General features: G+C 39.0%; 1 protein-coding gene across 1 annotated transcript in view; it reads right to left on the reverse strand.

The window, feature by feature from the left end:
- The window catches only part of galnt9 (polypeptide N-acetylgalactosaminyltransferase 9), a 79513-nt gene that overhangs the window by 3747 nt on the left and 52152 nt on the right, over nt 1-23614 (reverse strand). Inside the window, exons 6-9 of the mRNA XM_010733241.3 lie at nt 23462-23579; nt 5901-6086; nt 4163-4300; nt 2661-2756 (exon numbers count right to left, since the gene is read on the reverse strand). Of these exons, the coding sequence (XP_010731543.1) occupies nt 2661-2756; nt 4163-4300; nt 5901-6086; nt 23462-23579 (538 nt within the window). The remainder of the gene's footprint in view (nt 1-2660; nt 2757-4162; nt 4301-5900; nt 6087-23461; nt 23580-23614) is intronic.

The following is a 23614-nucleotide window of genomic DNA, read 5'->3' on the forward strand; positions in this document are numbered from 1 at the left end:
ACAAATGTTGTTGTGGCTGTTGTTAGTATTTGGGAGGAAAAGAAAGATGTTGCACTGAGAATAAATGTCTCAGAGCTAAAAATTTTTTACAGCAACAGTAGAATAAAATGTAAATAAACTACTTCAATTAAACGCTAATTTAATGTGGTTAGGGAAGCAGTGTGCATTGATCTATAAATGAATATGGTTAATATTATAATCCGCTGATTAGAAAAGTGTCACACCAGAGCGCAGTGCAATTACACACGGCCATCCTCTGTTTACCTTTATTATACAGTAACAGGCTGCTGCAAATGACTACACACCTCTAGACACATCATACAGTGCCTGCTTATGCAAGGAATGTCAGATTATCTGGGCACATTGTGTCATAATCTCCTTTCCTAACCAATAATGCTATTTCATGTTTCATCGTTGAATTGCTCATCATTAACAGACTACTGCTTGGTGTGTGGTGTGTAAGTATGAGCAATGATCCAGGCATTGTAGCTCCTCCACCATGCTTTCACTGCATCAGACAAAGGTGACACATTATCCATGACTTAGATTTCCACGGGGAGAGCCAGCAGAAACAGACTCATTCGTCAACAATAAAGATTTATTCTGGCCAATTAGATATATTTTTTTTTACATAAGTAAAAGGAGGAATTGTTAAAAGGAATGCAACATCACAGTGTCCCACAAAATTAAATTTGGCCCGCTCACAGTAATGTCGGTCATCACTGTAATCTAATGATATAAAGACACAAAATTCATCTCCATTTGTTTGTTAGCCCCAGGGATCAGGATTAAAAGAGTCAGGGAAGCTTTGCATTACTGGACCCCAGTGTGCTCTCACTGCGGAAGAAAAGAAGAGAGGCTGGCTCCTATCTTATGCCCTCATATGACAGATAATGAACATGTCACTCACCAGCAAAAGAAACAGTCAGGGAAGGTAAGAAAATTGATGCATGAATAGCATTTGCATGATTTGTCTTCAGGGTTATCTTCCGTTTTTAACAGCACAAAAAGAAAAACAGGACAACAGCCTCCCATAGTGCCAATTTCCCAGGTATCTATTCAAGTAAATTATTATGCTGGGCACGTGTTCTTTTTTTTAGCATCTGACTGCATATTCATATAACTACATGCACTCTCACCTAGGAGTATTTAAAATGGAGCAGCTTCTGGTGATGCCTTGTTTAGCTGGTAGTATAGCCACAACACAGTGTCTGTACCATGCACCTTTTGGCTCGTGTGACTCAATAAGTTTTGTTTACATACACAGGTTAAAATCACACACAAAAATGAAAATACATTTAATGGACATGAAAAAAAAAAGCCTGGAAGGCTCTGCTCCTCCTAAACAATATAAAACAAATTGTCCTTTTAAAATATGCTTTGTAGAACTAGACTAAAGTGATGTCATTTTAACTGAGTAATAGTTCATAGCAAAATAGTAAACGTGCCCTGCTCTAAATAAATTGGTATGTGTAGCCCTACGTGAAACATCCAGCTCAGTGCCTAATAAATCAAACTGCACACTTTAGAGTGCCCTTTCATTTTGACCAGTCCAAGGCTCACCTCTTGATATACCACACCCGTCAAGTGGATGGATTATTTTGGCAAAGTAAAACACTCACTAACATGGATGTGAACAAATTTGTGAACAAAATCTGAAATTAGTCCTTTGAGTGCATAGAGGAAAACTTATAGTAGATATTCTACAGTATATTATACATAAAAAATAGCAGCAAAAACAAAAAGTGTTGTGTTTATATTTTTATATAAATACTGTGTATACACATTGTATATGAACCATTAAATAAATGAAGATCCATCCCCAGAGCTGTGTGGGTGGGACCTTTTAGCTAATGCAAATAAAAAAATAATTTCAATTATATTCTAAATTACATTCAATAGTAGAAGTTTGCACTTATTTTAAGATATAGTTATGATTTTTTTTTAAACATTAACCCCAAAGCTCTATTTCAGCTCATGTATATTTCTTTCTATTATTCTGACTCCTTTCCTTTTTTTATTTTTTCAATAATTACACATATTACACCCACACAGATTCAGAGGATGTATATGTTTACAGATGTGTTTAGACCATGCTTGATAATTATCTACCTGAACATCCTTTTGTAAGTTTGTTTTACAGTGGAACAATTTACACCTTGTGATTAAGTAGAATAAGCCTCCTGATTCAGTGTATTTACAGATTATTTAAACTACTCTACCGGTGATTTGGGTTATACTATTATATAATTTACCCTCAGTATGTCTTGGGTGTTTCGTATCAGTTCACTTAAAAGCTTCAGCAAGAGACTTGTACGTGTGTTGAGGGGCAAATACAGTTCTGTTAAATGAGAAGCAATGAGAAGCTGTTACTACCACCACCTATTAAACAAAATGTGATTTAACTTCTTTGGTGCTTGAAAAGGAGAGTAATTATACCCCATCATCCTGAGGAGAGTCCTCAAGTGTTAAAATGTGGAATATGTTGCTTCGTAAATCCAAGAATGAGTTTGCCTGGAGGGTAATACATACATACTTGGGAATGTTATTTTGGAAGATTCAGCACAATACACTGACAGCTTAATTGCAATATTAACTGATTGCCTGATGAACATTAGTAGACACACACACACACACACACACACACACACTGATCTGACCTGGGAGGACATGCCATGGCAGGGGTAGAGGATGGCTTTGTCGTCGTCCTCAGAGCCCTGGTCCAGGCAGTAGCCGCTGGCTTTGCTGTTCCTCACCTGAAAGACAACAGAGAAGGTCCTCGCAGTTAATGAATGGAGAGATTTCAGAGACAGAGCTGCAGCGTTAGATTTAGCATACAAACATGAGAGTGGTATTGATCTTCTCATTTAACTGCTGACAAGAAATCAAGCAAGCATATTTCCTGACATGTTGCACTATTGCATTGACCATAAAATGGACAAGGGTTGATGGAGATCTCATTTGTCTCATCAGCTTCATGGGTGACAGTTAAAAATCTGCCTCATTTCTTAACCTACAAAAAGCTATTTCATAAGCATGACTTAAACACTGTATCTTGTATTGTATTTGACATTAGTGGTAATTTCTTTTTATCAAAATATTGGAAAAAATGATTTTTTCTACTCATGCTCAAAGAATACCTATCACCACTCTGAAAGCATGTCACATTGCCTCCTGTCTACCTAATCCATTGGGGCTCACACAGTCTTATATCATGACAAAGTGATGAACTAGCCATGATAGGATATCAGGATAGCAGTGACCAGCCCCAGCTCTGTCTCTCCTTCTAGCCTTCCAGATGGTGGTGTGCAGTGAGCGTGAACCCCGGTTCTGTGTGATTTGAATGCGTACAGCTTCATTTCCAGGTTGTGACATATCTATCATGTGCTGTTGTCAGGGAACGTTCCACTCGGCTAGTCTGGTCAGCATGGCCTAGCACGGCGCTGATGCTCAGTGACAGATGAGACTCACTTCTGCTGCGGCGGCTGTGTGGCAACACAAGGCTTGTCGACAGATCTGAAATAGTGCCACTTAAGTGGCTGCCGCTCTGAGGAATCCATTAGCTGGGTGCCAGTGCCAAAACAGGCGGCAGGGGAAACAAAGGAGGGAGTAAATTCACACAGCTTTGATGAATCTAGAGGTTAATTTTGATGTATTCCAACATTGCATTTGCAGAGCATATTGATTGTCCTCTCTTTTCCATTGTTGAAATTGATATGACAAAAAATGGGGTGTTTGAGCAAACCTCCAAATATGTCTGACTCTGGAGTGTGTTCAATTTTTCAACCTGCCATAATCCTGTTTTCCTCCCTGACTATGCAGTGTGCAGCCAAACCCAAACCAATCAAGTTGGAATGGAAAACTAATAAGTGTTTAATTAAAACTCATTCTGAGGACATTGAATCTTACCCTGTGTGAGGAGGCTGCATTGCTATAGTAATGAGAACAACCTTTACCTTACTGGATACAGTGAATTCATATTTATTTAGTTGAGCTTGTCACTGTGATGACTCTTGACTGTTTATATGTACATTTAGGTTTTTGTTTGAGTGTAGCTGCTGATATTTATTACCTATAGAATCAAATTCATTGTCCAAATGTCTGCAGAAAAATTAACATACAGATTATTTCCAATAATTTTGCAAGCAAGTATCGTTCTCACCTCGCCATATGTGATGGTGTTGTTGTAGATGCGCATCTCTGGATAGACGTGTTCAAGGTACCAACGGAAACTCCGGCACTGTAGCCTCTTCCTTAAGGCCAGTCGCTCAGAGACATCCCCAAAATCAACCCCCGGGTTCTGTCAACAAATAGTGCAAAACAAAAAAAAAAGAAAACTCTTAGCCCCCAGGCAATTTACTCAAGATCCAAATGAGAGCACTAGAGAAATGGAAGATGCAAGAGTATTGATGTGCTAAGAGGATGCAAGCATATAGTCAAAGAGATAGATAGATGTGCTTGTCATGTGGGACCTTCATTGTTCTATCATTAGACATGATCTGTGCTGAGCAAATTCTAATCAGCTGCTTAATTATGAGCTCTCATGGTCCTTCCTGCATTATGGGGGTGGCTTTCCAGATTGATTAGGGGAACGCCTAATAGCTGCCCTGCCTGACACAGAGGCCTAATCCTGATGTACACAAATATATACACAGTTCATATTACTATGTGCAATGCTTACATTTGCATGAATATGGAAATAAGACACACACATACACAGACGGACAGTTGTCTTATTATTAAAGTGTGTACAGGCAAATCCTCCCCAGTTTCCTCTCTCTGTTCCTCTAGCCAGCTGCTGAACTTGCTTTCAACATCTGTTAGTGATGAATTTTAGTTGTCCACTTTTTTCCTACCATAAAGCGACACTAACAAATGCATTTGATTTCACTGAGATGTTTTTTAGTATTAGGACTGGGGGCCCGCTACTGTGGTGAATCATAAAGCCTTCTCCCACCAAAGTAATTGTGCTCTCAGTGGGTACCTCAGACAATAACAAGAATCTGTGATTGTGTGGGTTTCGAGGGAGGGAGGGAGAAAGAGAGGTAGATGGAATAATCGTAGCGTTAGGTCTTTGTACTGTACACAAAATAACTCTGCACCACAGGACAGCTGGGGTAATAACGTGCCATACCACTGTGTTTGTAATTACACTGGAGAGGGGATGTGATTGGCTAGTTTGTCAAAGTCTCTGCCCCCCCCCACCTCTTCCTCAACATGCCCTCTATGCTGCACACACACACACACACACACACACACACACACACACACACACACACACACACACACACACACACACAGCAGTTACAACATTTCCGCAGTTGGCACTTCCCATCCGCACTTAGTGAGTTCTCATGTAATGATGTTTGTGCCAAATTTGTAGACGACATGCAGGCATCAGCAGCATGTCAGACCTGTGTGTGACTTCTACACAGCCAGTTATTATTTTGTGATGAACAGCAGTGTGTTGTTGTGGGCTGTTGTTCAGAGGCCTTCACTGATGTCCTTTACTGACAATCATCTCATCCTGCACGGTTGAAGAGGCAATTAGGATTTAATATTAAACTATTAAATTAATGAAAGTAGCTGTTTATTATTTTGCAGCCCATCTCAAAAGACCCTTGAAAGCAATTAGGCTAAAGTGATGTGAATGAAAATGGACTGATTAGACAGGAAGCTCCTCTCTTTCACTTGGTGCACCTCTCTCGTCTGTTTGGAGTGCGAATCCACGGCATCCTCGCTCTGTTGCCAGTGTGAAGGTCAGGTGGGATGAAATCTGAATTTTGAATTGCTATTGACTAGCGTCTCCGGAGAGCTGTGCTCCGTGTCTGAATGAGCAAGGGAAGAGAGGAGCTCAGGGATTGAGGGATGGAGCGTTCCAAGACAGTGAAAAAACTTACGTTCATGGGAATGTTCCAGGCCATGTAGACGTGGGATTTGTATTCATCCATCCACACCTCAGCAGCCCGCAGGGCATTGCGCTTAGCATAGTAATCTATGTCATTGTTGTAGGGCTTCTTGGTGCGCTCGATGTGAGCTACTCTGGCACAGGGGAGGACTTCCATACTGCCTCCACATTGCCACACCTAGACAGCAGCAGGAGAGAAAGAGTCCATGTTTCAATTCACACAGGAATGTCTTTACCTTTTTTAAACATGACAGGAATAAAGGAGGATGCCTGATTGCAGAGGAAATGCCCATAGCACAGGCACCATGGGGATTAACAGATGATTCTGGTTCATTAGAATCTGGTTCTTAATTTAATAGTTTTGGACAAATACTGAATAAGTACTAAAGGTCAATGTTGACTCCAGAGCTTGTCCTGGGAGTTTATTAAAAATCTGTCTGATTATCTGCTTGTGGTCCTTGCCCCATCTTTCTTTTCAATGACCTGACCGCATTGCAATTTAATCAGTGACCATGTAATCGTTAATCATCATTTCTTTACTGCATAGAAAGAAAGTTCAACTTCAAGTCCTTCAACAGCACAATTCCCTCCTCCTCCTCTGTGCATCTGCATGCTTAGTTCATCATTCATTACTTCATTTAAATTTGAACTTATGTGATAACAACAAAAACAGTTGTTTTATATGACATTACATTACATTTATATGAAATCTTGCATTTAACAGTAGTCATATGAACAAACTCAACATTTTCACTGCAGCTCTGATTCTGAAGGCCAGTATTTAAGGAGAACAATACACACATATTTTGCTACTATTGTGAACAAATTGCCTGACATTTTTATTATATGCATGGACACACAAAATCTGTCACTACATATTCCAGCTCACAAACAAAAATGCTGTGGTATGGCATAAGGAGTGATATAAAAAGCCGGGCAGTAAATATCTGTCATCTTGAAGAGCATCAATCACAGCAGAAAGTACTGATCAATTGAAGACTCAGGGATGTTGTGACACCCGTCCGACATCGTCAACGGAAGAAAATAGTGACAGGCACTCACGTGGTAGTAAAACAGTCATTACTTAGAGTGCAACAAAAGATTAGAATTTTAAAGCTCTCTTCAAATAACATCCTCCGTTGATGTACAGTATGTAAATGTGCAAATCTATGCCATGCTGTGGGGAAAGTGGCTCAGGAGGTACAACATAACCAGAATGCCACAGCATATGGTAATGTCGTTCCAGTCGTACAAACTGCAGAGCCTCCACCACCCACAGTCTCTTAATGATGATCACCACAATGCGTAACAGATGTTCTGATCCATTAACTTCTCCCTGAACCCAAAACGATGCCCCCTGCATGGTGTTAAAGGACAATACTGTTACAAAACTATTTTCTAAATGAAGTCCAGAGCAGGGGTGAAGCCTGTGTTGAGCTCACCAAGTTTATTTAATGCCAAACAAGTAAATACATCTTCTTGTGCTTTAGGGCAGTGGTTCCCAAACATTTCTATACCAAGGCCCCCGGATAGTACATACAGTAGTTATCAGTTTTATGTCAAAGCAGATTAGTTTGAAGTTAATCAGGATCTTCTCTTTAAAGAATTAAAGAATAAGCATAGCTTATCTAGTATACATGTATGCTGTACGTTTGTTATATTTGAATGAGGTATTCTTCCTTACCCTGTCAGTGGACGTCAACCCTAATATTTACTGACAACACAGATCTTTAGTGCATTTGTTGGGAACTATTTTCAGCCACGGATTACACATTTTGTGCTCTGGTGAGTACTTCTGGCAGCAGCGCAGTGTATGTGGGATTGCCTCAAAGTAAACTACTGTGCTCATGTTCAAATGTGATGCACTCATGTGTATTTAATAGTTTTGGGCAACAATGGAGGTGTATATTAAAAGGATTAGGCTACATTAGGCTTCTGGGGGAACAATAAGAAATAAGAAATAATACTGTTCATGGTTTTGGTCTTTTCATGGCTGATCTCTCTAAAAAAGTGGTGAGTGTATCAATTCATGAATACAAAGTGTTACATAATGTTCCATTAATATAGTATCAATCTTTTCTCAAGTAACTTTTTAGTGTTCTCACTGAGAGCTAAGCTATTAGGTTCAAAGTATCTAGACAATGACTAGACAACATGATGACAAAATAACAATAAGATCACCATCCAGCTTTTTTACCTGGCAGTGCTGAAACAGACTGAGCATCGCCAAAGTAAGATGTGTCAAATATGTGAGCAGACAAGGTGATTGAATCAGTAAGCCTTGAGCCATATGGCCAAGTGTGCAGTGTTCAGGCAAATGAGACACTATCAAACATTTACCCAAGTTCTAATTATCATAATTTTCATGTTTCTGCAATGCTCAAGGGTGTATGAAAGCCTGTGTTCAATTGTACATTAATAAAGGCATCCATCCTCTTTTATTCTCTCTCACCCTGAAACCCTTAATTGCCCTGGCTGTATCAGTGGTGGAGTAGTTTGCTGGGCCTGACCTAAGCTTAAACACGTCCATTGACTGGCTGACCCTTCATCTTCACTGCTGATGATCCGCAGTGACCCTGGCCTAAAAAATCCATTAGTACTTTGGAGTAGGCTTTACCTGCTTTGCTGCTGCCCATGACAAGTGCTACCTTTCCACAATAGCCTTCATCATGGTTTGGTGCATTTATGTGGGTTTAAGTGCAATACCAATTTAATGGTAAGTCTTTAGTCCTTGCAGATCCCACCCTTCACCTTTTGTACCATAGTGAGCTCTGTATAATGCCATCTTTCCTTAGTTTCTTTATCCAGGTTTCCTGTTTAAAATCAATAATGTGTGTTTGTGCGTGTGTGTGTGTGTGTGTGTGTGTGTGTGTACACATATATATATGTTTGTGTGAAAGTATCTATGTGTGTTAAGTGCTTGTGGATATGTGCATGGAGCGCTCATGGATAATTGAAAATGTGTATATATGTAATTGCAGTTAGCAGTTTGCCCGGCACTAAAAGCAAATTGAAGATCAATATTTTCTCAACCACCATTTCCAGGAGGTCAGAAACCCAATAGCTAACCAGGCTTGTGAATCAGCCTTTAGTTTCTTTGTATCACATCAGGCTTCTTGGAGTGTCAGTGGATGAAATAAACATGGTTTATGTTATTTTCTTACTTATTGTTAATACACAGAAGAGAGAGGGTGGGACAATAGGCAGATATCTTCATTCAAATATATTCTTTCATGTGGCAGCAATTCACTGCACACCACTGCACTCCTAGAAAGCTGACAGTGCTACAATATGGCTGTAATCATCTCAGTAACCATCATTTATTTTAATTATGTATCGCAACATGCTGTGCTATAAATCGCAAACTACAAGAAACTGTTAGCTATGATATCCAACCAAGCAAAATGATGCAAATTTGGGAAGCTGTGGGTGTTTTTTCAGAGCATAAAAAAGAGCCTTCTAGTGCTCAGAAAAAGATAGTTTGGCTGAAAAAAATTGAGCTCTATTTATATTCTTATATTCTAACTATATGTGTCTCATCTTGTGTGGTTTAACCTGTTTGTCAGACCTCAGTGTGACTGGTTATGTGAGTGTGTACAGCGTGCAAGCATGTGCATCGTGACTGCATGTAATTGTAACGTAATTTCTATACTACCTAAACAGGATTACCAGCCAGCACCTGAGATTTAGTGATCAGGAAATTTAGATAACTTTAGGTTAATTAGGGTAGGCATGTTGATTCACACACAGGCAATAAGATCCAGCAAGTCTGGTTTGAGTAATACATCTGTGATTTTGAAGGCCTACTGGAGGCCAAAGCAAAACGCTATGACAAGACTTTATTCTCGTTGATGACGATTGAAATGTATGAAGAGAATGTGCTTGTTAATGTTATTTCAATGTAATGTCAATCTAATCTGGATTTAAGACTCAACATCATTCCATCACTTTAAATACTGAATTCAGCTACACTTCACTTGAGTGCAGGTCCCAAGGTATATTGGACTGTATCAGCTGTCTTCAGTGAATTTTACAGTTCGCCTGTACACATGTACAGGAGTGGAAGGACTGTCTCAATGCTCAGCACATCTGGCTCTATTCTAACCTTCATTATTTGTTTTAAGAGACTATTCGGTGATGTGGCAATTTAATCCCACATCTCCAGCTATACAACATGGCAAGGTTGGGTTAGATTTCTTCTTTGATTTAACAGCAAACAACCTGGGACAAGACATCTGCTGGGAGTCAACTCTGCCTTTGTGGATCATTAGTGCTGATGTGACCTTTTTGAAGGTGAGACAATCACTGATCTGATGATTTGGAGGAAAATCAGGACAGCGGATTGCTGTTGAGCAAAATCAGGACTGCTCTTGATTTGTTCCTGCGGCCTGTATCTTCGTAACCTGGGCAACAGTCCAAGAATTAGCAGAACAAATCAGACCAAATGTTAGATATTCTTGACATAATAAGGATGCTTGTGTTTTTGTGTTTACAGTGGAAAATATATTAACGCCATGCTGAGAGCACCTCTGCTAATGGCAGGATATCACTTTAAATTGTGAATCACTGAACTATAGGTGGAATCATATAAAACTGAGTTGTTCTATACGAAGCCAAACAGCTATCTGCTTCTGTACTTAATGATTTTTTAAAATTTAAATTAGAATACAATGAAAACCCTCCACAAAACATGGAAAATAAATGTTTAGCTTTATGTATGAAAGGACAATTAATCTTTGAAAAATATTTTCAAAGTCATTGAGAGACTACTGTACTGGAAAGTGTCACGCTGCAGACAACATGTGCCTCTAAATATTTTAATATTATGGAAATTTAGTCAAATCTAAAAACCAAATAAGTTTGTTTTAATTTTCAACACTCTCTTATGACACACACATACATCCCACACACAGGTCCCCCTGCATTTTTTTCAGTTCATTTGACATTGACCCTTCATAAAATTGCAGCCCACATCATTAAGAGGAAGCACTTAACACAGAGCACTTTGATGTAGTGGTAATGTAATTGCTAATTTAATTTAATTGTCTCTCTACATGCAGTTAGTTAATTGCAGATGGACCATTTGCGTGATAAACTTCACAGGGCTAAAGAAAACATCAGCCATAAAAAGCATAAAAGCTATTAACAGCAGTAAACAGGTTTCCATTACACAATACAATCAATAAACTGGGAAAATGCAGCATGTAGAGGCTTATGACAGGCATTCAGATAGGCTTTGGATTTAAGATCATTGGCCAATATGCCAAAAAATAAATTCACATGTGAATGAAAAAAAACATTTATTCTATCATGGGCCATGGAAACTCTTTACTGAAACCAGATGACATTTAAAAGAACAAAAATGAGGCATCATCTTTGTGCCCACCTTGGAATTTGCAAGGGAGTGAATCTTGACGATATAGATGTGTGAATGGGAAAAACAAACTACTCTGAATTAAAGTCTGCCTTTGACCAGACATAAAAAGTAGTAGTAGTTTTATTTTTTTTTTAATAAATTGGTTGGTGGTAAAGGAAATGAAATGAAAAGCTTTCTGCTGTTTTTTACCAACTGATATGAGTTTAAAGGAGAAGCTTCTTTTTAACAATTCTACTTAAAATATTTATTTAGCTTTAAGTATTATGTCGGAGCTCCATCTGAACAAAAGTCAAAAGTCAAAAAAAAAAAAAAAGAAGAAGCAGCACATTCTCATAATTTGTGAAGCAGGAAACAGATGTGGGAAGACTCAAAATCCTGAAACTGCAAGAATGATATTGCCAACTAGGCTTTTTCTCAGTCAGTGGTCAAAATGGAAAATTGGACAGAGGAGAAGGAGCCAGTGAGCAGCTGAGAACTCAGACTGAGACAATGAAATGGAGTGCTGAGGTCATGCTCATCTTGGTAGACATCTTGACACATTTGACAGACAGGGACAGTTATCCTGTAGCAACAATCAAAAGCCCCAGGTTTGCCTAGATGAGTGTAGTGAGTAGCCTCAGGTCAACTAGAGTTCAACTCCACTTTTCTCAGCTATTTTGTGTGCACAACTTAGATAGCTCGACCACTAACAGGCACCGAGATGTGTGAAGATGCTGCAGGGGCTCTCATATTTTACTGATTCACTGGGTGTATTGATCTTTTAAAAAAAGAAGAAGACACAGTCCCCTATTTGCTACAGCTGCCCTGTTAGAGTTCGTTCACATGGTCATTTGGATGACAGTTCTCTCTGATCTGCCTTCTTTTAGTGGAGCTGAAATTCACTACAACTATGTCCTCTGTTACCAGGATATCATTATGTCCTGTACACTCTGTCCATACGAGCTAAAGGATTGATTTTTAGAGCAGTATGGCAGATGTCACGTATATGCTTGTGTACACATGCTGAAACACACACAATTACACACATCAGACGTCAGGTTATTGACATTTCGGAGTCATGGTGCTTGAAACAAAACATCAGTGCCGTTGTCTTTGCTGTAGATATATGTATGGAAATATATGTCTGCATCATGAAAATGTCCAACTGCCAAAGACGCTTGCTACTCTGGAAAAAGGGAACATATTAAACTGAACTTTATGCATACTGATGATAAACTCAGAGTGCTATTCACAATGTAAAAAAAGGACATGGCTCTTCATTTTAAGGTGTCATATCAAAGTGAAATGTTGCAGCCTCTTTGGTTCACTTGGACGCCTTAATTGACTGTCAATCTACCTGCTTCCTTGAATTCACAAAACATCATGAAAGTGCATTAATTCCTCCTGTCATTCGCTCCCCTCCATATGGAGCAGAAGATAATTACTGCACTGCTGGGAGAACACTGGGACTTAACTTAACTTAACTAATTAATTTCTTCACCATTTATTTAGTATTCCTCACAGCTGGCGTGGTGACTTGTGATTATGGAAACTTTAGGCAACTATACGTGGTCTCTGTTTCTGGCTTCTGCGTAATTTCATGTCAACTACATGAGGCTCAATAAGGCTTTTTTTTTTGTAGATATTCTACAGGCTACACTTGCAACTAAGTGACATTTCAAAACCTGCAGATCATCATCCTGTGGTGTGACTGCTACAGTCAAAATTGATTTGTGCACATGCATTAATCCAGCAGCTCTCTGTCCTGGTACTTGAGTGTGCAACCAAGCTGGTTCTCTTTCTGTCCTAGCTACTAAATATCATTCATCTAAAATTGAGATTCTCTAAAGATTGAGAACTCCTACTAAGACCCTGTGAGTTAAATGTGAAGCTGCACTCTGGAGCCAGCATGCTTGCTCCTGTTCATTAATATATTGTTCTGAAGCCAGCCGATATGATGATAAATCCTTAAACTGGCATTAATCAGCCCCTTTGGGGAAGTGCAGCAAGCTGTACACACAAGACTGACATATTATCATCTTATAAAAGGTAATATAATGAACCTGTTAGCAAATAGTTACCTATAAATCCAGCACACACGGAGCCACATTAGGATTCATTTGAAGTAATGTTCCTGTCCACTGAATAAATGTTAAATCTGATGTTCACTCTCCTTTTAGCTCGGGGTAGCTCTCCACTAACTCCTGAAGGAAATATCTATCTCCTGTTCTTTGTTGCTGAGCTGTGCACATTGGTTTTATCTGAGCATTCTGGCTGAAAACAGCTTCCAGTGGCATCTTAAAACGACACTGGTTAGAACAGTGAGACTGAATCTAATCATTGATGTTGTGGACTAAAGCAAACCAAAACAATGAGCTGAAAAATGCTAAAATGCTCAGTGGAGCTGAGAGGAACTGCAAAGTTGGATGACAATTGTTTTTTTCACATTACACATAGACATTTAATCTAGTCCCAGTATAACAATATTTATAGATTAGCTGCTTTAAGTTCAGGAAATAAAAAAATCTGTGCAGCATTGGCTTTAGGCTCCAGTGCCCGTAGACTCAACTACTAAACAAAAAGGTTTTATGTATTCTCAGTAACGTGAGGTATATTTATACACGGACCAGGACTTTTTCCATGTTCATACAGATAAACAAATTCACAATTATTTTGGAAGAAAGTCACCCACAGACTTGCTTCTCCACTTGAGATAATGTGTTGTGTGCGCTCGGATGCATCCAGGGAATTTTACATGTTCCTGATTTTAATTGAAATACTCTCCACTCTGCAATCTCTACACCCAGGGATAATGTCCCAAAAAGTCTCACCCATTTCAAAGAAATTCAGGAATTGCTTACAGGCTAGTCGGACTGTATGTAACTGCTATTAAACACAGAAATAAGGCAGCATACTAAGAAAACATGGCTCTAACCTTTTTCCTTATTCAGAATCAGCTCTGGTGTCACTATCTTTGAATGTTTATTTACACCAACACTAATTTCCAGACCTGAAAGCTGTGAATATCACGTAGTGGCAAGTCATTTTTCAAAGCTGTTCAGTGAGCGAGAAGAATATAAACAGAAATACAGAGGTAACATTATATTGAAGGACTGCAAACAGCCAATTTAATAACCGAAATCTATCACTCAGCATAAAGCTACACTTCTCTTCTAACAGGAATTTGGATATATTTTTTTTTTTCATGAATTGTAACTTAACTTGAGAGAATCTCTAACACTCTAATAAAGCGAGATAATTCCATTTCAAACCGGCATTTGAAGACTTAGAAGTGCACTAAGTAATTTATGACTTATCGACCTCCATCAGCAAAGGAGGAAATACAACAGTGACAGGTCTGGCACAGCCTACACTGGTATGTAATTACCATTAATAATAAATTCATTTTTTATAAAAGCACAAACAAGCTGGCTCAGTATGACGGAATCCCAACAACATCATATCTAGTTAAGAGGTTAACTAGTGCTCACTGTTCAATACAATGTGTTCTGTTTGTTTTTCAATCATGTGTGTTGCAGAAGGGTGTTAAATGAATTTTGAAAGGCAAAAATCTGACCCATCTGAGCAAAGTATATCCTGAGCAGTGTTGGGTATAGTTACTTTGGAAAGTAGTTAATTAGGTTACAAAGTTACCATCAATTAAAAGTAATTATGTTACGTTACCATTAAAAGTAACGCATTAGAGTACTCATGCATTACCAAAAATTAAAAGCTGTTTGCAGCGCCTCGCACAGGCTGCAACTTAACCGACACAGACACACAGCCTCCTTTAAATGCACCGAGACATCCTCACAATGAATAACGTCAGTCATCTAACCCAATTAACTCTGCAAGATAATAATAACAGGAAAGACAGTCAGCAATATGCCACATAGTGTTTTATTAATCAATTATTTTTTGATTAGTCAGAACATAGGTAACTTTTTTGCAGTTATGAAAGTGCGCTTAAGTGAACACAATCTGAGGTAAACAGGTAGCAGATTCAGATCCATTTAGAAATTAACAACCGGTCAACGATCTAACAGAAATTTGAACAGTTGCCTCTATGTCAAACAAAAATGATAACAGGCCGTATAACACAAACAATAAAATCGCTCACTGGCACACAGGCAAATGACAAATAGCCTAATAGCCAAACTATGAAAATACTATTCAAGTGTCACAGGCCTAAATTCACTTACATTTACTCTTCACTCTAAAGTAGTGATTAAAACGTAGCAGAATAAGATTTTCAAAACAGACGCATCATCACAACGCTGCACCTCTGCTGACACATCCGCAGGTGGCACAGTACTGTCTGACAAAAAGCAGGCCACAGTTGGAATTTGTCTTTCCTTATCTGGAGAAATTCTTGAAGCAACGGATGAAAAATAATGAAGTTACTGATTACTTAACGCACAAAACTAACGCGTTACGTTACACGAAAAAAGGAATTAGAGTACTCTAACGCGTTCCAAAGTAACACGTAACCCACAACACTGATCCTGAGTCAGTGAGTCATTGTGTGTGGTGAGTGAAATGGAGCCTGATCCTGAAGTCTTATTTAACACACTTGAATGGGCCTTAAATGAGGCTTCAGTAGCCTATATTCTGATTTTGTTTTTAACTGTTCAGTCGGAAATTAACACTTAGGGAGGAATACATCAAATACTCTTATTTGCTTTCTTGTCCATTAGAGTTAAATGAGAAGATTGATGCAACTCCCTTGCACTCCAATCCATGCAAGCGGCAACCTCTGTGGCTATGAAGTGAAGCCTTAAAGGGCCAAAAATTGCAGTTCCTTTAATGGCCACTTGAGGCTGGCTATAGAACACGACAATCTACGTAAACACCAATGGTAAAATGTTCACTGTTTGAGCACCCAGGTGCCATTCAACCCACCTCAGGAACACCAATGATCCACGTCTTAGGTGAAGGAGGCAGGACTGCCAACATATCAGTAGCTAAAGCCACCACAGGCTTTGTGTTTCTCCCTGTTCCCAGTCTTTAAGCTAAGCAAACTGGCTACTGGTGGTAACTGCATACCATACAAACAAGTTGTACTGAATAGGAGCAAATATGAATATTTCCCAGAAAGTTAAAATATTCTTGGAAATTAAATGTTAGACTACACAAGCCCTTTTTTCATTGAACATTTGTACCCAAATTTTCCCCAATTAGATATCTCAAACTGGACAGAATCAATGCCATGCTAGCCTTTTCCACTCCATTCCTCTCTTGTGTAATGATGAGTGATGTTTCAAAGCGATGGGAACTGAAGGCTCCCTCCTCCATTGAGAGGATATGAGTCACTCCCCGTGGCCCATTTCTTCATTTCATGCCTTCTTTTTCTGCCTCTCTTCCTCATACATCCATAGAATGAAGGAATGTTGATGGAGAGATTGACAGGCACAGTTAAAAGATCCTGTACATCTAGCACAAGACCTTTTAACTGTGCCTGTCAAAACCATCTCATTGCTGCCCTTCGTCTTTGATATGCCTGCTGATTTGCTGGTGTGGCCAAATCAGTGTGTGCTAATGCTCTTCAAATACATCAGCCTTCTCAGATCATTTTAAGTCTTCAAGAGTGTGAGACATCCAACAGAGACAATTACGTGCACAGATTAACTAGGCACAGATAATGATGAGATGAGCCAGTATGTGCTTGTTAAGTGTTACTGTATTTCCCGATGATGATACTGTCCATGGAGAGCTTTTGATGCTTATCCATGTCCCGAATAGCAGTAGGATGTGAAATGCACAATTCATCTGAAATCATCTTAATTACCTTGTCAAAATAAGATCAAATTAAGGTGGGACTATCTGCCGTCTCTCTCAAAAGAGGTTTTTAATGAAGTCAGTGATTCACATGGATAATAGTCAAGCCGACAAGGTCTGCCTAATTACTTATCCCTCTGGCCCTGAACACCAAAGCAGCAACTCTCTGAGGGATGCCGATGCTCAGAGAAGCCATGTAGCTGAGGAATACGCTACATGTCATTGTTACACAATAAACTTATGCTTTCCAAACACACATCTGTCGAGGTGTAAATTATGGATATAGCCTGGATCAACAGGAGCTGAAGTAACAATAAGACATTGTAAGCCTTGAATTATCTATGCATAGAATGCACCGATAAATGTAAATCATGAACATATTTTATCATGTCATGCTGATGAATTTAAAGCATATGCAGAGCTTCTCTACTTTGCCATATGTCGCCAGTAAGTCCTTCGATAGCTGTAATAGTTCCCCTGAAACAATACCTGATCTTACATACAGAACTTTTACAACTCAATCTATTATCCTCGCTGATATGGATGCAGGCTGCAACATACAGTAATGAACCATGGAGTAAGTAAACCTGAGTCCATTAAGCCCTGACAGATTGATTTAGCCACTAAATAATGCAGGCATTGAAAAAGACAAATGCCCAATCAATATCCAATGCTATTGCTACCTTTATGTGGGCTGTATTGATGGAGAACAGATGGTTCCTCCCATGTTGTAGCTTTGTGGTGTTGTGAGAGAAGGAGTCAGCTGTATGGTATCAGCAAAGCGAAGCTGGGTTGAAGTTAAGTTAAGGCTAGGAAAGACAAGTTCAAAACCAAGCACAGGTATTACAAAAGTAAAGCTGAAACCAAAGATGCTCCAGTCAAATATTTTGTCCTGTCCAACGACAAAGCTTAAACTCGTTATTAACTGGCTGCCATTAAATTGTGCTTCTTCATACTGAGATGATAAAAAAAATGGATTGAAATGAAAAATAAGAACAGACTCAAGCACCACAGCTTTGGTTCCACAGAAGTTATATATGCAGTAAAAGTAAGTAAATATAAGACTAACTAACTAACTAACAGATGTTTGGTATATGGTGCCATGTCCACAGACTCCTGCAGCATTCCTTATTATTGCATTTATCCAATAATTCTCCACATTTGTCTCTTTAATTTGAAGAAGTGTGATATCAGAATTCCTCAGACGCCTCAGATTTGTTCTCATCTTTCAAATGACTCAGTTTGTTGGAAAGGGCTCACATATGGTCAGCGCCCACTGTCATTTGCTGCTTGATGGACATGGGCACGCTGGTGATTTTGAAGCTGCCAGAATGGCTGCTGTCCACAGATGGCTGGGGCTTAATGCTGCCTCATAACGACGTCCCTGCCCTTTTCAAGGTGACTGCTTTTTGCTGTGGAGGGCTGCAGCCTGTAGGAGTCCAAGGCAAGTACAACTCTACAACTCTGTATCCCAATACGAGGAGTGCAGCAGTAACAGTATAAATATAATGTGGAATAAACTGTATCATTTTGTTAAGAGATGCACACATATAGGAGTTGGTACAATAAACTATATACTAATCACACCTACAACAAAGCCACACATCTGGAGTGTGCCAGCTTGCTTTGAATCCATTTGTATTTACAAATCCAGATGGCTTGTGAGGTTAATCAACTGTGTTAAAATATCCAGGTTTCGTATTGGTATCAGAGGGGCAGATGTTCTCAGAATATACTAAGGCAACATTTGACTGCATCTACCAACTGTTTTGAAGAAGCACCTGTTATCGTACTGACAGAAATAATGCTTAGTGGTTCATCTTGGGTTCATTTTTTTTATTCAGTTATTTATTTATTTTCTACGAAGCAATGTTACCATCTGGAAAAAAAAAATGATGGTGAGATGTATGAGAGTAGTAGGTGGTATGAGAGGGAGCACTGTAAGACAGGCTCTCTGGTTTTTTATCTGGTTTACAGGTAACTGATGCATCCTACAGCTATTCCATCTTTTAAGAAATAAACATGTTTACAGCCTGGTAAAAAAATAACATTTTGGTCTCTATAGCTAATTTCTCTGTATATGTCAGCTGTATTGAGGCTGAATTCCTATATAACTCGCCTGTTCAAATTATATTAAGTTATGCATAAAATAAGAGCATGAGCACTAGGTGCCATTACAGGTGTCCTGTTTGAGCACCCAGGGTTCATTCAGCCTGCCTCAGCTCCACCCACGGTCCACATCTTTGCCTATTTTTGAATTAGCTAGGATGTAGCAGAGGCAGGACTGCCAAGATGGTGACAGCCGGAGCTACCACATGACAGTTCTTCAAAAACATACGAGTGACGTCACAGATACAGCATCCATGTTTTATCCTGTCTAAGGCTCTAAGGCTGTACAGATAGCTATCACTGGCTTACTTACATACTGAAGAAAACATCAAATAATTTTTCATGCAAACTGTAGTAATTGGGCATAAAGTACCATAACTGGCTCCATGAGCTGTTTGTGCTGCTGACAATGTTGTTGAGTCAAACTACAATAATGAGGCTCCCGTTGTTTATGGGCACACACATGCATTTGTCTCTTTCCCTTTTTAAAATTAATTTGTGAATTATGTATAGTGGTGATTTTTTTTGTGCTAAATATTTAATACATAAAACCAATAAAAAAAATCAAATCTAAACCAAAAAAAATAAATGTACTGAACTGTTGTACTGTAAACTGTCATCACATTGTAATAACTCTACTCCAGATGCAGAGGGGACCAAGAAAAGGTGTAAAGTGAAATTATGTCCCACTCCTGTCTAGCTTCTGGTACTGCTAGATTTTAATTAGCTCCATTCTCCTCACTACAGAGAGATTATGACCTGATGCCTTGAGGCCCAGCCCAGGTGGTTATGGAAGAGAATCATTTTTTGATTCATTATTTATTGAAAGGAATTCCTGGTGATTTCAATAAACGTCAGTGGGACAAGCAGGCCACCATATGAGAATACACATAAGTGTTTTGGATTTGGAAGTGACTTTGATTGATTGGACTTTTGTGAAAATGAGACAGATTTCATAAAGCAGTTTGGATGGTTTCCTGATGGCAAAGTGAGCACATGAACATATTGTGAGAGGTAATCGCACCTAGAATCAGAATGGCCCTTTTTTGGCAGGAACAAAAAAATTGTTGCCTAGCAGAAAATGTTTATTAATCAAATTAGTACACATCATGAAAAGTTAGAATTTAAGGGAAAAGGGCTGACTGAATGTTGCGATTTTGTTCTCCCTCTAAATTTAGCAACTAAAACTCACTGCACAGGGTCAAACAAATACTGCACACAGTCATTGTCACTGTACAGTCATAGTATGTGTAGAATGGTAGAAAATAGACTTAAAGCATGAAAAATATGCAGTGATTTAAATTGAACACAGAGGTATTATACAGTATGGCAGAGAAATGTATTATTTTACATTCAGTAAATTTTTTCAATATTGAATTATTGAACATCATTTAAAGCATGCTGTTTTGTATTGGTTTCTAGTTTGTTTTTGTTTTTTGTCGCAACGTAATTCAGAGAGTGTCGGTTACACTGAGAAGTGCCGGTTGAGCAGCATCATGTCTCAGCTTTGTACAGAAAAGACAAAGATCATAAAAAATTAAATAATGAAATGAAACAGGAATAAGGAAAAAAGGTGGCTGTAGTCTGTGAGCTGTGGAAATTAACATATTAGCTTAGTCTCTTGTGAAATAGAAATTGTGTTTACATTTCGTTCCTCTTTAAGAGAATTTTCCAATCAGTAATTTTACATTTAAAATAACATTTAGACTTTAAAAGTGGCCTTTAGCACATTTCCTAAAGATTGCATCAGTTTTGCATCAAATAGTGTTTGCATAATGTTGCATGTATGTCTGCATAATCTTATATTTTCACAGCTCACTGTCAGTAAATATCAGACTGGACTACAAGAGTTGAAAGCAGTTGTGGGGACCATAGATTTGATGTAGTATTATGTACTTGAGCCCACAGGAACTTTGAAATAAAAAGCAATGTCCTTGTCTCCTGAGGTGCTATATCAGCAAACACATTACACGATAAACTCATATTGACACTTGTGGTAGAATTCATCATTTCTGTCCCCAAACGGTTTTCTCTGTTTGCAAACGGAGCCGCGTACTAAGCGAGACGTTCTAGTTCAGATGTGCCATTTACAGTTATTTAAAAGGTGATGATATCATACTATGTTGCTAGTAGATGTGGCAAAAGGGAAAAATGTGTTATGAGGTTAAGCAGCATTAGTTGCTGGTTCAGTAACAGTATTAATACATCAAGTAAAGACACTTAAGCAATAATTATATTGCTTCCAATCAGTTCTCACTAAGAATCTATGTATTAGCAGGGTGGCTGTCGATGATGTATCTATTCTTTACCAATATTGATAGCATCTTTTACATACCTGTTTTCTTTTTTTTTTCTGGTTGCTCTCTTTTATCTCTTTTTATTTACAGGTCCTAACCTGTATATTATTTCACACTCAAGCAAACAGACAACTTCAGTGAGATCTATGATTTATTCTTCCTTCCTAACACCACATGCAGTGATATGTGCTGTATGATCGGCCCTGTACATCCTAGCCTCTATTCTGCTTACAAAAAGGCCAGTTCTTTGTATCCTGGCAGCCTTTTTACCCAGAGCAAGCTACAGAAGCCGGAACTCAGAGTAAATTATAAATACGCCATAACCTTTCTGTGTGAACCCTGCCTTTCATCAGCCCCCTATAGTCAAGATGATCCTGGGCAGGCTCAGCTTTTGTGAGCTGCCTTGGCTAATTGTTAAACATGTTCTTGTCAATCAAGCCTATCCCAAATGGCAACTGCTCAGCCGGCACTACAATGAGCTGCCTGAGCCGCTGTAGCCTTAGAGGAGTAATTGCCGTCCACTCACCAGAAGCCCATCTCCATTCCATTAGCGGCTGTACAATATGAATGGTTGAAGCTAGTTGTTGACTGCAGACCTATTCAAGCTTGTACATGTGCTGAATAGCCTCCTTTTCTGTGGCATGTGTTTCATTTCCAACCAGACAGGCCAAACAAGAGGAGAGGTAATTGCATTTGTGATGGCATTGTGTTCACAGAGAGGCGTATTCTCTTCACTTCATGAATCAAAAATCTACAGTAAATATTCATGGTGAAAAAAACAAGACAGAGACAGAGAGAGTCAATGAGGTGCGTGTGTAAGAGCCAAAAGAAGTTCACTGTTAGATTATATAGTTCAGCAGAGTTGTCCTAACTTCATTTAGCTGCCGTAGATGAATTGATCACCTCCCTGAACCTCATCTAACTCAGTTGCATGGTTTGTTAGGTACACATAAGTAGCTCTAGTGAATGAGAAAACACTGCATAACCTTAGGGGAGGCCGTTGGCGGCTGACACGTAATACGTAATGCTGAGTTATCGCTCTGTGATAACGACAAAACACCTATCAAGACACAAGAAGCTAGATAATTGTATCATTATAGTCAATAGCAAAACAAATATGCTATTGATGTACAGTAGGGGAAAAGCCAAATGGTCACCAAATGTCTGTGGCTTGAAGCACTACAGCAATCTGTAAACCAAGACCCCCATTCTCCGGCCGCCGTTCAAGGGCTTTTTCAAAGACGTCCAACACTTCAGAGGTGTAGTTGAAGCCATCTCGAGATTTGGAAATGGATGTGGGGATGACGTTAAATGAAGGAGTGGGATCTTTCAAGCATATCTCATTCCACTAAGCTGAAGTAGTGCGTTCAGATTCAGAATGGTTCCACTCGGCTGGAGAGAAACATTTTCTGAATTTAAACGCTAACCAATTCTTCAGCAAGCCCTTCGCTCACATGAAGCGTTAAATTCAACTCAAAGCAGCAGCAAAAGAGATTTACATTTTCCGTATACAGCCTTTAGAGTCATTGGTTTGGCTGAAGATTTGCATTAAGGGGATTTTTTTTCTTCTCCACTCCCATCTAAGAAACTTTGCAAAGTTTAATCATGGCTTCTGTTGACGCCCTTGGGTTTTGTATCTTAAGCTGTATCCCTCCAGCTGGAAAACGTAAAAAAAAAAAGCCCTTCATCATAAGCCGTTCCTAGTCTGAATATAGATTTCACAAATCATTCTAAGCAGGACTGTGCAGCTAAATGTTACCCCGTCAAATATTGGATTTGTAATTATGACTTTGTGTGGCCTTCTGTACAACTGTGCACAAAAACCCTCCAGCTCTGAAGGAATGCCTCATTAAAAACAGTTTTTCTTGCAGCAATTCTCTGAGTAATTTCATCTACTGCTGAACACAGTGACTTTTAATTTTTTTAAGTCAACATTTCAAGTTATTTATTAAAGTCTCCTTCCAGTTTGAATGCATTTCAACAGCAGCACAGGTAACAATCTGCAATGCTTACCCGCATGCCGAGCTCGATGTTCTCGCCTCCGTAGACCTCCATGCCAGGATCCAGCAGTCCGATCTCGCCAAAGTATTCCCGATCAACCACAAAGGAGCAACCAATCATAGCTGGAGTTCTGGATGAGCATAGAGAGACAGCATATTTTGAATA

The sequence above is a fragment of the Larimichthys crocea genome, chromosome III, assembly GCF_000972845.2.
Source record: "Larimichthys crocea isolate SSNF chromosome III, L_crocea_2.0, whole genome shotgun sequence".
Taxonomy (NCBI): Eukaryota; Metazoa; Chordata; class Actinopteri; family Sciaenidae; genus Larimichthys; species Larimichthys crocea.